Here is a 16,541-nt window from a genome sequence, read left to right as displayed (position 1 = left end):
TCCAGTCTGACCGACCTACTTCTCATCTCAAGATTATTAATGATGCCATTTTGAGTTCATTTTAAATTATCCGAAGAGCTAAAACTTGTAAAAGTAATAAATTGTACGATACATAAAAATTGTATGACAGCTCGGTTGTGTAGTAGGTGGGTGGCTCTTAGAAGAGCCTTTGTGTGTTGTTGGGGTGATGGGTGGGGGAGGGGTATTACTTGGCGCTGGTGTACTTGGTGACAGCCTTGGTGCCCTCGGAGACGGCGTGCTTGGCCAGCTCTCCGGGCAGGAGGAGGCGGACGGCGGTCTGTATCTCCCGGGAGGTGATGGTGGAGCGCTTGTTGTAATGAGCCAGGCGGGAAGCTTCGCCGGCGATGCGCTCGAAGATGTCATTGACGAAGGAGTTCATGATGCTCATGGCCTTGGAGGAGATGCCGGTGTCGGGGTGGACCTGCTTGAGCACCTTGTAGACGTAGATGGCATAACTCTCCTTCCTGCTCTTCCTCCGCTTCTTGCCGTCCTTCTTCTGGCTCTTGGTCACGGCTTTCTTGGAGCCCTTCTTGGGCGCCGGGGCGGACTTGGCTGGTTCAGGCATGATAAGGGATAAGAATGTTTTCTCCGCTCTGAGAAGATAAAGTGTACTGGCGCCGCCCTCATGTGCTGCTTATATAGGCTGTCCTATGCAAATGAGCTTCCTTCCTCCTCACTCTTCTATTGGAAGACATGGTCATGTGATGGTGAGTGACGTCATGCTTTCCTTCCTCGTTTACCGATTGGTCTAGATGCAAACCTAGAGAGCATTGGCTGGCTTCAAACGTGGCCAATCATAGAGCGAGACGTCATATCATTCAAAGTATAACAGGAAAGGGAGCGGCTGCAGCCATTCATATCTCTTTGAGAACTCCAATATCACAGAGACATGTCTGGCCGCGGCAAACAAGGAGGAAAGGTTCGGGCTAAGGCCAAGACCCGATCATCCCGGGCTGGTCTGCAGTTCCCAGTCGGTCGTGTTCACCGTCTGCTCAGGAAGGGTAACTATGCCGAGCGGGTTGGGGCCGGAGCTCCCGTTTATCTGGCCGCCGTCCTCGAGTATCTCACCGCTGAGATCCTCGAGCTGGCCGGTAACGCCGCCCGCGACAACAAGAAGACCCGCATCATCCCCCGACACCTCCAGCTGGCAGTCCGCAACGACGAGGAGCTCAACAAGCTGCTCGGGGGCGTCACCATCGCCCAGGGAGGAGTCCTACCCAACATCCAGGCCGTGCTGCTGCCCAAGAAGACCGAGAGCCACAAGGCCGCCAAGACCAAGTAATCACCACCGGTTCATCCACGTCACCCAACACAACGGCTCTTTTCAGAGCCACCCACCCATCCATACATAGAGCTGCATACATCTACATTGTTATTCGGAGATCTAATTGTAACAATGAAAGATTGCATTTATTTTCCAGGTAGGAAATAAAATACTTACTATGACTAGAAGGTGTGATTCCCCATGGGGGGGAACAATGTCTTAGGATGACACGTGGCAGTAATAAGAAATGATGATAGATGTTTATATTGGAACGCTTTCAGTGTCCCTTTTTATAGAGCAATGTCCTCTCATTACAGGGACTCCTCTTCATTCTCCTCCATCCTTTACTTCTCATCATCACAAATCATTCTAGAAATAACAATCCCCCCCCCCCTCCTTCACTCTCACCGCAACACAAATATACATTGTCATGTCATCTCTCATGGAATCTCACAGTTCTGATTGCTGCAATCTTCATGTTTCCCGCCACAATTCTCTTTACACTTCCCATCTACCATCACGATAATACAGCAGCTTCTATTGTGGAACATTCATCAACGGTCCCTTTATTTCACAACGATAATCCATACATTGATAAACGTCCGTTTTGTTGTTTGATACTTCAGAGTCCGCCCTGCTGTAGAGATGATTAGAAAGTCACTGAACACGTGACCTCTACTCTGAGAAAGGAGAGGGAGCGCACACTTTCTTTGTACTCATAGGAAAGACATTAGTGGCTGGCTGTGGGATCTCCCACAACTCTGATTGGCCAATATTTCAAATTTCACCCGCCTGAATTGTGTAAATCGTTACACAAAAATCCATTTCTTTTATACCGCCAAATCCGACCCTGAATACTGAGATCAGCAGAGGAGAACTTTGATTGGAAAAACATCAACACTTTAATTTCAATCAGATTAGAGAGGGGTGACCGGATTATTACTGACCAAAAAATGTCCTTTATTGCAAGTGCTCGGAATCCACCGCTATACACAGAACACGACAGTCACATGACTTCTACCTTTCTTTATGATGAGAAAATAGAGTAATGATCATCTAGAAATGTCACTGAGCGATATTTATTGTCCCCTTATCACACCCCGAATTTTTCTATAAAGAAATGTGAGGTGACTGGAAATAATGCCTAAGAAAGGGGTTTATCGGTGTCTCAACAAGCTAGCTGAAAAATAATAAAGTGATCTAACGATATTGTAAGCGGAGAGAATATAAACACTAGATCGCTTCGATCTGTTGTATTCCAAGTAAAATAAAGTTGTACAATCGGATTAATATGTGTTTAGCTAAAAAGCTTTCATTCCGACATGATAAAAGTTGATCTAAGAGAAATAAATGGTTACAGCTCTTTGTAGGAGAAGGTGGGTGGCCCTGAGAAGGACCTTTGTTGGGGTGAAGTGGGTCGGTGGATGTTGGGGTTTAGCCTCCGAATCCGTAGAGAGTGCGGCCCTGGCGTTTGAGCGCATAGACGACATCCATGGCGGTGACGGTCTTCCTCTTGGCGTGCTCGGTGTAGGTGACGGCATCGCGGATGACATTCTCTAGGAAGACTTTGAGCACTCCGCGGGTCTCCTCATAGATGAGACCGGAGATGCGCTTGACACCCCCTCTGCGGGCCAAACGTCGGATGGCGGGTTTGGTGATGCCCTGGATGTTGTCCCGGAGCACCTTCCTGTGGCGCTTAGCGCCTCCTTTCCCCAGACCCTTTCCTCCTTTACCGCGACCAGACATCTCCAAGCTCTTCGTGTATCAGACGAATGTGAAGTAAAAGCACCCAGCCTCGCTTTATATGCAGCATATGCGGACCTGATGGAGAATAAGGGGGAGGGGTTGGAGGAGGGCGCGTCCAGACGTCACAATAAGTCCGCCTCTCTGTGCTCTCAATCATCCAATCCTCAGCAGTTCCGTGATTTGAATTTCCCGCTCGATGATGCTCTTTGTTCAATAGAAAGAACAACATTTCACTCCTTTTGGGTGACCATTGGATGTTACCTGATCATCATTACTGGTGAGGTCATGTCTCTGACGTCACCCAGGATCCTCCAAATAAATGTCCTCACTACATACTCAGACATCGAAATATTCACATTCAGTGAATAAAATATAATAGTATCCTAATATAAAAAAAGAATATATAAAATAATATATTATGAAGTACATAGAAATCGCAAAAATACCATAAAATGCAGCATTTGTAACACCCCCACCCCACCCAAAACGAGACATAATACCTCCCAGCTTTTAGTAGAGTGCAGATCTCCTAGATAAATGACCCCAACCGGAAAAAAGAAAGAAGAATACCAGAGATGTGAGCGCACTCAAATGTCCATACAACTGCCCTCCCCCTTTTTTTTCCATCAATATGGAAACTAAAATTCTTCTAGCCACCCCAACATTTAGACAATGGTCTTATGAAGAATTATCAGTTTTCCAATATTTTCTAGAAATCCATTTCCTTCCCAATAATTATCACAATCGTTTAGCCGACTTTTTATTACATATTTTGACCAGAGAAGACTTCATAGACCATTAACGCTTCCTGCATATAAAGTTCTCCCCTCAATCCATCCTCCTGTTTATAACAGATGTTCTAACACCTTCCACTGGTGACCTTCCTATCCAGATTACTATATAAAGTCCCCACAATGAACGCTCGGCTCTGGGTTCCTTCCGGTCATACACTGCACGGATAGATTGTGACATCTAGAACCCTTTGCTGATCTCTCACAAGTCATGTTCCCCCAGAGTCCTGGAACAGATGAGATGTCACACAATGTATTATGTCTCCAGAATCCCGGATCTCTCATCATCTTCTATTAGAATGGGATAGGACCCTGCACAGCTGCTGCACATAACCAGAGGGGTACAAACCAATTCCATCCCTCATTGCTCATACACCAACCAATCTCACCACATCATTGCACTGTATCAGTTAATGTGTTATTCTGCAGCAATACACCCTGGATCAAACATGCCCCATTCTCAGCAATCAGATCTTTTAGCCTACTTGTTTAATTAGAGGTGTACCACTGTATAGACAAATTGATCATTCATTACAGATCGATCTTAGATCCACATAAGATGACAGACAGACAGACAGACAGACAGACAGACAGACAGACAGACAGACAGACAGACAGACAGACAGACAGACAGACAGACAGACAGACAGACAGACAGACAGACAGACAGACAGACAGACAGACAGACAGACAGACAGACAGACAGACAGACAGACAGACAGACAGACAGACAGACAGACAGACAGACAGACAGACAGACAGACAGACAGACAGACAGACAGACAGACAGACAGACAGACAGACAGACAGACAGACAGACAGACAGACAGACAGACAGACAGACAGACAGACAGACAGACAGACCGACCGACCGACCGACCGACCGACCGACCGACCGACCGACCGAAAATCTATCTATCTATGTGTGAAAGGTGCAGTAGCGGCACACCTATTATAATTATTACACAGGGATTTGATTGAAAGGGGAATTCAGCAATAGGTGTTAGGATTTAATACTGATCCACATGGGACATCTAGAAATAATGATCGCACCGAGCGATCCCTCATCTGCCGACTTCTAAAGGTTTTATCTGACACAAAAAAAACATGCAAAATAATCCGATAAATTTTGCAGTCTGGATGCCATTTCCTCAGATCTTCAGCTATGAATTGTAATTCTGTTATCAAACTGCACACACTTATCCGTTTTATTCTGTTCCTATGGATTCGGAAAGGAAGCCATGAAATTACATTGTATCTCTTCACAGATCCCCGCACGGAAGTCATTCCTCTTTTTACCAGCAGGTGTCAGTGTTTCTCCTCCATAGAGAATACATTGGAGCAGTTTAGTTCAATTTCATTCAAATGGATCTGATAGAAAACTTCCTGAGCGCTGATCCATCTGGAAACAATGACACCGACTGATCCCAGATCTGCCCGGAGCAGGGAGGGCAATGCTGGGGGGACGATTCATTGTCTGCTCAGAGATCTGTCCCTCCATGTTAGTACAGAATTGTGCTGGATGGAATAAGCTGTGCAAGTCAACTTTCTACTTGTTATTCACTAAGAACGGAATAATCAGATCAGTGAGATCGGAGGAGGATTTTCTGTCATCTCATTTACTGTATTATGGAGAAAAACTGTCCAATCTCAGATCTTCTAATTCTTACACCGATTAGGAATCTCCGATCTTTTTTTATTTTATATCATATTTCTGATGAATATTTTCTCATTTGGCAGGAAGGAAAACTGATAGAAAGGATCCTCAGCCATTCAATACTCCGAAGAGAATTTCATTTACTTTGTAACTAGAAACCAGCAACATGTTTACAATGTTTCTAAGAGGGGACAGATCTGCTTCTTCAGACATGAAATATTTGTGTTATTGATTCATTGTACATATCTGGCAGTGCCATGATTTCTACCAGTCATTTCACTTTTTTCTTATTCTAGTTTTAATATGAGGAAATCTATAACTGCTACATGTCTGATAGAGGTCAGTTCCATGATCCTACACAGATCTGATAATGAAACATGGAATCCTTTATTTCCCATCATATAGAAAGGTAGAGATCTACCGCCAGTCCATTCTCACAGTCTATAATTCCTAAATCTATAAAGATATGTCTGATGAATGTTTTCTCTTTTTGAGAATAGAGATCGCTTGTATGATGTAAAGTAACTCCCCTCCCCCATCCCACACAAAGATGGTGACTCTACTTACAAAGATAACGTGCAGATTTGGGCGGGCATTTTAAAAATGCCGCTTTTTTTAAGAAAACCAATCATTGAAAGGCGTGTGAGTTACTTGTCCAATCGGAAGGCAGTGCTGTGTATAAATGGCTCCGCAGAGCGGCAATGCCTCACATTCACTGTTCCAGCAGAGAGTTGAGTAAAGATGGCGAGAACCAAGCAGACCGCCCGGAAGTCCACCGGAGGGAAAGCTCCCCGCAAGCAGCTGGCCACCAAAGCCGCCCGCAAGAGCGCCCCGGCCACCGGCGGAGTCAAGAAGCCTCACCGCTACAGGCCCGGCACCGTGGCTCTCCGAGAGATCCGCCGCTACCAGAAATCCACCGAGCTGCTCATCCGCAAGCTGCCCTTCCAGCGCCTCGTCCGAGAGATCGCCCAGGACTTCAAGACCGACCTGCGCTTCCAGAGCTCCGCCGTCATGGCTCTGCAAGAGGCTTCAGAGGCTTATCTCGTCGGACTCTTCGAGGACACCAACCTCTGCGCCATCCACGCCAAGAGAGTCACCATCATGCCCAAAGACATACAGCTGGCACGCCGCATCCGCGGAGAGAGGGCATAGAAGGGGAGGGCACCACCACTCCTACTACTACTCCCATCATCCCAACACAAAGGCTCTTTTCAGAGCCACCACATCCTCCTATATACAGAGCTCTATATATATATACACTACCTCATCACACCGACTACATGCTGGAAAATACCGGCTACTACATTCCTATACATTCCCCGGGATCACCTTCACCACGTCTTTCTTTTCTCTCCCTTCTCTGCGCTCCGAAGCTCAGTGTGGAAGTAAAGCTCACCTCTAATATAATTACACAGAAAACATTCCCATTTCTCATCTAGAAGGGACATCCTTTCTCTTGCCGATTTATTGTAATAAATACAATGGAACTCATCTGTAACACAATTCACACTTCCTCTATATCTTCCCTAATAGATACAATGTTACAATATTTAACGGTAAAACACACTTTCCTAGGAACAGATTAAACAATCTTTGTCTCTTTGGTTCCCATTCTCTCAGGAGACACATAGTTGCATTTTCTAGAAACGTAATAATTTCTTATTTCAAACAATGGAATCGATTTCGAGTCATTAGGAATCGTGCTTAGAGAGCTGATGACCAATCAGCCCATTTAATTTGTGGGGGGAGGGGGGTAAACCTTACACAGTCCACATGGAGATGTCACTATGGGGATCAGGAGGGATTTTTCCTCTATCTCCCCTCCCCCCATACTAGAACTGTGTCATCACAGGAGATCACACACGGACACATTACAGGGAAGAATACATCCGGGATTGGAGAGGAAAACAATTCATCTGTATGGAGATTCATTTTCCTGCCCATCCCTCACTCAGCACTATTGTGTACGGATAGGGGGGGGGGGGGGATTACGAGCAGTAGTTTCTCTTTACTTATTATCGCACGACGCCCATGTTGGGGTTCCACTGTTACTGCAAATATTTTAAACCATTAAAATATTGGCAGGCAATTGAATATAAATTATATATATCAGCCAATAGGAGCTTTTAGGTAATCATACAGATTTATCTTCTCAAAAAGTTATAACATTCTCAACACAGGAGACTTCCTAATCATTGTAAGATGAGCGGAGGATGAGATCTCCCGATCATTAGAATGATTCTCCTTTAAACTTTTACATTCTAAAACAAGTGAATGATCTAGAAGAGGAAATATTGATCAGCGCCCATCTCTGATGTCTGTGTGCTATTAGATGTGTAGAAGAGATGCGGAGCACTGTGTGCCGTGGGTGTAGGTAGGTATGTGTGGCTCTGTTAGGATGATGTGGGTGTAGGTAGGTATGTGTGGCTCTGTTAGGATGATGTGGGTGTAGGTAGGTATGTGTGGCTCTGTTAGGAGGAGGTGGGTGTAGGTAGGTATGTGTGGCTCAGTTAGGAGGAGGTGGGTGTAGGTAGGTATGTGTGGCTCTGTTAGGAGGAGGTGAGTGTAGGTAGGTATGTGTGGCTCTGTTAGGAGGAGGTGGGTGTAGGTAGGTAGGTGTGGCTCTGTTAGGAGGAGGTGGGTGTAGGTAGGTATGTGTGGCTCTGTTAGGAGGAGGTGGGTGTAGGTAGGTATGTGTGGCTCAGTTAGGAGGAGGTGGGTGTAGGTAGGTATGTGTGGCTCTGTTAGGATGATGTGGGTGTAGGTAGGTATGTGTGGCTCTGTTAGGAGGAGGTGGGTGTAGGTAGGTATGTGTGGCTCAGTTAGGAGGAGGTGAGTGTAGGTAGGTATGTGTGGCTCTGTTAGGATGATGTGGGTGTAGGTAGGTATGTGTGGCTCTGTTAGGAGGAGGTGGGTGTAGGTAGGTATGTGTGGCTCAGTTAGGAGGAGGTGGGTGTAGGTAGGTATGTGTGGCTCAGTTAGGAGGAGGTGGGTGTAGGTAGGTATGTGTGGCTCAGTTAGGAGGAGGTGGGTGTAGGTAGGTATGTGTGGCTCTGTTAGGAGGAGGTGGGTGTAGGTAGGTATGTGTGGCTCTGTTAGGAGGAGGTGGGTGTAGGTAGGTATGTGTGGCTCAGTTAGGAGGAGGTGGGTGTAGGTAGGTATGTGTGGCTCAGTTAGGAGGAGGTGAGTGTAGGTAGGTATGTGTGGCTCAGTTAGGAGGAGGTGGGTGTAGGTAGGTATGTGTGGCTCTGTTAGGAGGAGGTGGGTGTAGGCAGGTATGTGTAGCTCTGTTAGGAGGAGGTGGGTGTAGGTAGGTATGTGTGGCTCTGTTAGGATGAGGTGAGTGTAGGTAGGTATGTGTAGCTCTGTTAGGATGATGTGGGTGTAGGTAGGTATGTGTGGCTCTGTTAGGATGAGGTGAGTGTAGGTAGGTATGTGTGGCTCTGATAGGAGGAGGTGGGTGTAGGTAGGTATGTGTGGCTCAGTTAGGAGGAGGTGGGTGTAGGTAGGTATGTGTGGCTCTGTTAGGATGATGTGGGTGTAGGTAGGTATGTGTGGCTGTTAGGAGGAGGTGGGTGTAGGTAGGTATGTGTGGCTCTGTTAGGAGGAGGTGGGTGTAGGTAGGTAGGTGTGGCTCTGTTAGGAGGAGGTGGGTGTAGGTAGGTATGTGTGGCTCAGTTAGGAGGAGGTGAGTGTAGGTAGGTATGTGTAGCTCAGTTAGGAGGAGGTGGGTGGCTCTGAGAAGAGCCTTTGGGGGGTGTAGATGAAGGAGGCCTCCGGCTGCTTGGATTTATTTCTTCTTCGGAGCGGCCTTCTTGGGCTTGGCTGCTGCCTTGGGTTTGGCCGCCTTCTTAGCCGGACTCTTGGCGGCTTTTTTGGGCTTGGGTGCAGCTTTGGGCTTCTTGGGGCTCTTTGTCACCTTCTTGGCAGCTGCAGCCTTTGCCGGTTTCTTGGGGCTCTTGGCCGACTTCTTGGGGGATTTTACTGCCTTCTTGGGGGACTTGGCCGCCGGTTTCTTAGGGGACTTGGCTGGCTTTTTGGCCGCAGCTGATGGCTTCTTTTTGGGGGCTTTCTTGGCCTTGTCGCCCTCTTGCTGCTTCTTGTTGATCTTGAAGGATCCGGAGGCTCCATGTCCTTTCACCTGGACGAGGCTCCCCTTAGTCACCAGCGCCCTGATGGCGACCTTGAGGCGGTTGTTGTTCTTCTCCACATCGTATCCTGAGGCGGCCAGGAGCTTCTTGAGGGCGGCCAGGGAGACCCCGCTGCGCTCCTTGGAAGCGACCACGGCTGTGACGATGAGATCGGACACGCTGGGACCGGACGGCTTCTTGCTGCCTTTCTTCCCTCCTCCGGCTGCCGCCTTCTTAGTCGCCTTCTTCTTGGCGGCGGGCTCCGCTGGAGGAGCGGCGGCTGGGGCGCTCTCAGTCTCAGACATGATTCTAGAAAGTCTATTGGACAGATAAACTTCCCCACTCACCTCTTCTGGGATTATATAGTTAAACGTCCTGCACTGCTATTGGTCGGTACACAACAATCCTCCTGCTCTGCTATTGGTTACACATCAGACACGCCCACTCAGTATCATGGAGTAGTTGGAGAATCTTCTCTCTCTTGTTGTGTTTCCCCAGTAGATAGAAAACCGACTTTTATGTGAAATAGAACGCTGTCCGATCTTCATCGGGGACCCGATCTGCTCACTGGACTGTCACTTATCGGGGGTCACTTACAGCTGCCAGGAGCTGCTGAGGAGGCTGAACACAGAGGCTGCAAACACCTCCATCCTCCTGAGTGTGTGTCCCATTCTTCCTTCTATCTTCTTTTCTACACAAATTCTACACAGAAAACAATCTTCTCACATCTCCCTCTAGAATGATCTTCACATTAGATGAGTAAAGAGTGACCACCAGGAAACATTTCCCTCTAATACAGAACTCTGCTCATTTATAGCTGAGTAGAAGGAGCCTGGAAGAAAAACATCAGCCGGTGACATGAGATCCTTGTGTGATGTGATGGGAGAGATTGTTATACATACAAATGTCTCAGCTGATTACACAATGTCATGTTTAATATACAATGCATCATTATCTGCTCACCATGATAAACATGTTTTTATACAAATACTCTGAGTATGTTTATTGTCACATATTGCTGCAAATCTATACTGGCGGCTACTCAGGTATAATGTCATATAGAGGTAAAGAAGTCACTCTGGAAGACCTCCCCTCTATTAAAATGTAATCTGCCCCCCTCCATTCCAAGCACCGCTCTTCTAGTGTTAATCAATTCCGGCTAATCCGGAAAATATACAGCGCCAAGAAAAAAGCTTTCCATGATCCTAATCACATCAAAAGTCCATGTATCTCATAATTCAACAAATTTCCAAATTTACAGTGAAAGGAGGAAAATAGTCAAATACGATATATTTATCGAAGCATCACAAACGTGTCACCCACATCTCTGTACAAAGAGCCGGACATACGCAGTTTTTATTCCTATTCTTCAAAAAGGATATATTTTATCAATGTGGTCAATTGTATTATTACTGTCAGATGAAGTGCACTCTAAAGGCAAACACTTTGTCTTCTTATCGCACTCAGACTTGTAATGCAGGTGAATAGTAATGAGGGGAAATGTGATCACAGGACATCATTCTCTCATCTCTTTTCATTCCAATCTTTCTATGCTGATCGTCTACGCACCGCTAAACTCATCCAACCAAAACCATGCACACCTACATAGAGCTCCAATGTCAGAACACATTGTACTCCATATTTCCAGAAATTATTTTCCCTCTTGGCTATTAATAGACCACGTCTATGATGGCTCCTAGTTGCTATATTTAAATCTCCCGCCATAATTCTACTGGCCGTTAGGAAGATTCAGCCGCATTATACCGCTAAATCCGACATTGTAGAAGTTCTATTCATAAATCTGTTCATCTTCCTCCAAATGACATCACTTGTGTCGGTTTTCAGCTTCCAAATATTTCCTCCAAAGCGGTAAAATCCTCGAAGATTCCTTCCACAAGCCCGCCAAGTAAACCCAATCAATTATTTTCTATTACCAAACCCAATGGATCTTCTCAGAGCCACCCACTTCTATCTAAGAAGGAGCCGGACATGCATGTTTGGGAGATCTGATTGTATAATTAGACACCGAAGATTGTGATCCGGGTGGGGGGGGGGGGCAATGTGTTATAATGACACCTGTCTGTCCTAACAGCAATTATGAGTCTCTATGATTTTATTGTCTAATATAACACATTGAATTGATGTGAATTTAGATAAGCAGATGATCTCCTTATAGGGACTGGTTTCCATTGTCCTCCATCCTTTGGATTAGACACATTGCTAGGATATGGGACCCAAATCCAGGTTCAGGATTCAGAGTAAAGCTGGATACACACTATCCAACTTTTGTGGTTAGATTTCCTTCAGATTCACCTTTTCTATGTAGTGCAAGGGCCTGCCAGATTGCATACAAATTGAAAGTGTATAGGTATGACCTCATATTATATGGTTTTGGTAAGTCTGAAGGAAAAAAGTCTTCAGAAAATCTTATAGTGTGTATGGCCCTTTAGACGCTGTGCATGCAGATCTTAATTTATATATATATAATTGTCATTGCAGGTGAGAAGGAAATAGTGAGAGAGGGTCGGAAAGCATTGGATCAGATTCCTCTTTCTGCATTTTGATGAAAATGCATCCAATCAATGGGAGGAAAGGAGAGTAAGAGTATCCAGGAGACACCTTCATACCTCAGAAAGGGACTTTGCCACCTCTCCCTCGTCCTCCTGCACAGTGCTGGATGGAGGGCCCAGTCTGGATCCTCACTGCAAATGGCTTCTGAAAAGATAAGTGTGCCTTTATTTGCAGGTTAAGGAAATCTTAACCAACGGAAATCTGCTGCCATTCTAAACACTGGCCACATACTATGCAATCTTTTTTAAAAATCGTCGGTTAGCTATAAAGCGCCTTTTAGTTTTGTACTAAAGAAAAATGTACAATCGGATCTTTTAGTGTATGTTCAGCTAAAAAGAACCTTCTTTCTCCACAAATTTGTTCTAAAATTGCTAGAAACTCACATAACTCCGGTAGCAATGTATAAATATCAACATAGACAGCCCTTTGTATGAGAAGGTGGGTGGCCCTGAGAAGGACCTTTGTTGGGGTGAAGTGGGTAGGTGTTGGCGTTTATCCTCCGAATCACCAGATATTATTGTCAAAAACGATGTCATATTTATAGAATATTACTCTAAAAAAAGAAATTATATATACGAATAACACCTCTTCCCTGATTAAACCTGAGCGGACCTGATAGGAGACTAATCGAAAGGGGCGTGGCCACAACATATTCGTATTCTGTAGAGAATTTTACGTTCTTAGAACCTTGTAACATTTGGCGGATTGTGTGATACAAAGAGGAAACCGATCTGGTTCTTAAGGCATGAAATAGTTTCTTTATTCATTCATTGTACATATTTATGTGTCATGGTTACTACCAGACATTTCTTGTTATACATATTCTGCTTGTGATATGAGGACAATCTTTCACTGATAAATGTCTGAAAGAGACATAAATTGATGATCAGATCTGTATGTGATGATTTCCCCATCATATATAGAAAAGTAGAGATCTATAATAGAATACATTTCTCTATCATGCTGTGTGTGTAGCAGTGGTGAGATCCTGGATTCTGAGAACATATTGAAGTGTTTTCTCATGGTTTAGTAACAGAGAATCCTTCTGTACGAATGGCATTGGAGTAATAATGGGATTTAGCCGATAAATGTCTCATCTGATGATCTCCTCCGTGTCGGATTTGGCGGTATAAAAGGGCTGAATATTTCTATGTAACGATCTACACAATTCTGGCGGGCAAATTTGAAAACTGCTATTGGAAATCTGAGCCAATCACAGCTGTGGGCGTCTCCTTCATCAGCCAGTAATAATGTCTTCTTATGAGGAATCCAAAGAAATGTATTGTGAGATCTCTCTGTTCTCAGCCCAGAAAATACTTGTTCTGTAGACTTTCCATTGATCTCTATAGCAGGGCGGATTCTGTATTGTGAAATGAAACATCCTGAAATTATTATTTCCAACGTATTTCTTATTCTCGGTTCATGAATCCCCCTGAGTTGATCAATGTTCCCGGTAAGGTCGGCTGAGTGGATCGGAGATGACTGTAACGGTCTATGGAATTCCTGGGATCCATTTATAGGAAGGAATTGGAAAGTTGATCCAATCGCAGTTGTGGGAGATTCCTTCAGATAGGATTTTGTCTTCTGATGAGTGTGAAGGAGGTGATGAGATTTGTGTTCCTTTTCAGTTGGAAGGATTCTTGTTTGGAATGTATAGAATATGTAATCATCCATCAGAAGTAAAGGATGGAGAGCAATGAGGATCAGTCCCTGTAATGTTGTACAATAAGAAGATCCAATCCCATCCCCCAACAACAATGCTGATATATTGTAATGAAAATAGATGAGAGATTTCCCCTCATTACTATTCACCTGTATTACAAGTCTGAGTGTGAATAAGAAGACAAAGTGTTTGCCTTTAGAGTGCCCTTTTCCTGACAGTAATAATACAATTTATCACATTAATAAAGAATGAGAGAAACATGTATTGTGGTCGTACTGTTTATTTTTTTGTTTTTTTATAAAAGAGAAGGAAAACTTTTCAATAAAATGATATTTGAAAAAAAAAAAAAAAAGAATGAGACAAAAAAAAAAAACACATATGTGGGGCTCTTTGTATGGTTGGGTGGAAATACATTCTCCTAAAGACTCTTCTAAGCCGATATTTCTACTATCACAGCTCTCATCCCATCCCCATGCACTATAACATTCACTAACTTTCATTGTATGCACATTTGGTAATAATAAATATATTAAATCACTCATCACGATCAGAAAATGACATTCCTGCTAGGGAAAAAAAAAATAATAATGATGAACAAATGTGTAGACACACACTTAAAGGGGGTTGAAACAATCAGATTTTTTTTAATTTTTAAATGGTTTGATCCAATGATTTTTATGTATTTCCTTTGGAGCCGCATTTATTGTCTTTGTTCTACGATTACAGCGTAAAAAAATAAATCATCCTGTTGCTGTTTGATGAAATGGCCGCACGGTGGCAGTGTTGTGTTGATCTTTTGTGCCAGTATTTCCCCTAAATACTGTAACTGTCCGATCAGAACAATATGGAGCTCAGTATTAGAATTGAGGTATGTTTGGGGGAATAAAAAAAAAAAATAATTAAGTTTTTTTTTTTTTTTTTATGACATTTAAGTCATTTATTTTTATGGTACGTTTGTGATTTCTGCCTCTTTCACGCCTCAGCTGTGTCCTCTCCTCTGCAGGGCTCTGGATGCCTCCAGATTTTCTTCTAGTCGCATCCTGATTCTCTCTGGATTGTGGAGATCATCTCCACATTCTGACTGTATATATTCCTCTATTCTACTGCAAACACACCAAAGTGTTATACCCAGACTGACCACTAGGTGTCAGCACTGAGTGAACATTTATGCTGCACTCAGAAACATTGTTACAATTTTAAATCCCACAATCACCCACCTTACATTGTTACTTTATATGAAATCACAACCTGGAAAAGATACAAGAGTAGACTAGAGAATACCCCAGGAAGAATGAAGAACAAGAGGACACTTCTCTTTCTCCTAGGCAGTCTCTGTACACTAGAGCAGAAGATTATAACTGAAACAATCCATGTAAGAGAACACCACAAAGCCAGCAAATATAAGGGCCTTCTGGAGTAAAGAGAATCTGCATGTATTCACTGGGGCACAGAATTCTGGTCAGTACTCACAATGTTTTAGGGTCAGCGGTTGCCTCCTTCCAATTTTCAATGGGCACTCTTTAGTCAGGGAGAAACCAAGCTCACAATACTACAAGAGGATAGAGACAGGAAGGAGAGGAGTGAACAGAGTGGACACATCAATATGTGCCCCAAAGAAGGGGCACTATTCCTCTCACTAACACAAGTGATGGAGCACTATTCCTCTCACTAACACAAGTGATGGAGCACTATTCCTCTCACTAACACAAGTGATGGAGGCCAGGGCCGGTACAAGGGGTGGGCGGCAGGGTCGGCTGCCCTGGGCGTCGTTAGCATGGGAGGTGGAGGGGGCGCTGCCAAGAGTGTTTCTGTGGCTATTAGTTGAGAGGAGAGAGCGGGATGTACTCTCTCTCTCTCTTCTCGCCAGGCTTCACACTGACTCCTATCACTGTAGCGGTCGTCAGATCGGGACTTCGGCTTTTCCTTCTCATCTTCATATGTCAGAGCGGAGGAGGAGCGGAGGAGGAGCCTAGGAGAAGACATTTCCTAAACCTTTGCACAGACAGCTGGGCTAGCGGAGAGATGCGGCTTCAGAAGGGGAAGAAGATTGCGGCTCAGGAATGACACTGGATGTCAGATCGGGACTATACAGAGTTTGTTACCCGCCCCCTTTCCACATTTTTTGCTGGGAGGAGAGGGGATAACAAACTCTGTATAGTCCCGATCTGACATCCAGTGTCATTCCTGAGCCGCAATCTTCTCCCCTTCTGCAGCCGCATCTCTCCGTGCAAAGCTTGAGGAATTGTCTTCTCCTAGGCTCCTCCTCCGCTCTGACATATGAAGATGAGAAGGAGCCAGTCAGAAGAGGAGGATCACAGATTGATGTGCCGCGCTGTATCTGAGGTCTGGAGGAAAGGGTGAACTGTCTGCACCGGGGGCACAAATCTTATCCTGTCACCTCTCAAATTCCACCATCTCAGCACAATCCCCCCCCCCCTCTCCCATATCGATCCCACCATGAAGTAATCATCTCCTCCCCACCCCTCCTAGTACAAATTCTCTTATTCCCCCCCCCCCAGGACAATCCCCCCAAAAGTATTTGTACTAGGAGGGGTGGGGAGAAGATGATTACTTCTAGGTGGGATCGATATGGGGGGGGGGGGATGTGCTGGGATGGGGAATTTGAGAGATGACAAGATAAGATTTCTTCTAGCAGGGAAATTGGGGGGGAGGGTGCTGGGGGGGGGGGGGGGTGAGG

At 44.9% G+C, this 16,541-nt stretch overlaps 5 protein-coding genes across 5 annotated transcripts; 2 read left to right on the top strand and 3 right to left on the bottom strand.

Annotated features, from left to right (window-relative positions):
* Positions 1-205: 205 nt before the first annotated feature.
* On the bottom strand, positions 206-586 carry LOC309564812 (histone H2B 1.1; the record flags this gene model as incomplete). Its single annotated transcript, XM_082269495.1, has 1 exon — positions 206-586. The coding sequence occupies one exon, from the start codon at positions 584-586 to the stop codon at positions 206-208; it is 381 nt and encodes a 126-aa protein (XP_082125621.1).
* Positions 587-910: 324 nt separating this feature from the next.
* On the top strand, positions 911-1,303 carry LOC309564770 (histone H2A type 1-like; the record flags this gene model as incomplete). Its single annotated transcript, XM_082269452.1, has 1 exon — positions 911-1,303. One exon carries the CDS (start codon positions 911-913, stop codon positions 1,301-1,303), a length of 393 nt encoding a protein of 130 aa, XP_082125578.1.
* Positions 1,304-2,719: 1,416 nt separating this feature from the next.
* On the bottom strand, positions 2,720-3,031 carry LOC309564837 (histone H4; the record flags this gene model as incomplete). The annotated part of the gene is made up of 1 exon (XM_082269520.1): positions 2,720-3,031. The coding sequence occupies one exon, from the start codon at positions 3,029-3,031 to the stop codon at positions 2,720-2,722; it is 312 nt and encodes a 103-aa protein (XP_082125646.1).
* Positions 3,032-6,215: 3,184 nt separating this feature from the next.
* LOC309564750 (histone H3.2) lies at positions 6,216-6,631 on the top strand (the record flags this gene model as incomplete). Its single annotated transcript, XM_082269432.1, has 1 exon — positions 6,216-6,631. Exon 1 carries the CDS (start codon positions 6,221-6,223, stop codon positions 6,629-6,631), a length of 411 nt encoding a protein of 136 aa, XP_082125558.1. The 5' UTR covers positions 6,216-6,220.
* Positions 6,632-9,269: 2,638 nt separating this feature from the next.
* LOC309564739 (histone H1.11L-like) lies at positions 9,270-9,914 on the bottom strand (the record flags this gene model as incomplete). Its single annotated transcript, XM_082269422.1, has 1 exon — positions 9,270-9,914. One exon carries the CDS (start codon positions 9,912-9,914, stop codon positions 9,270-9,272), a length of 645 nt encoding a protein of 214 aa, XP_082125548.1.
* Positions 9,915-16,541: the final 6,627 nt, after the last annotated feature.

Source organism: Pelophylax lessonae (assembly GCF_965119305.1).
Source record: "Pelophylax lessonae genome assembly, chromosome: 9".
Taxonomy (NCBI): domain Eukaryota; kingdom Metazoa; phylum Chordata; class Amphibia; order Anura; family Ranidae; genus Pelophylax; species Pelophylax lessonae.
The sequence above is the reverse complement of the archived record's forward strand: the minus strand, read 5'-3'. Positions and strand labels throughout refer to the sequence as shown.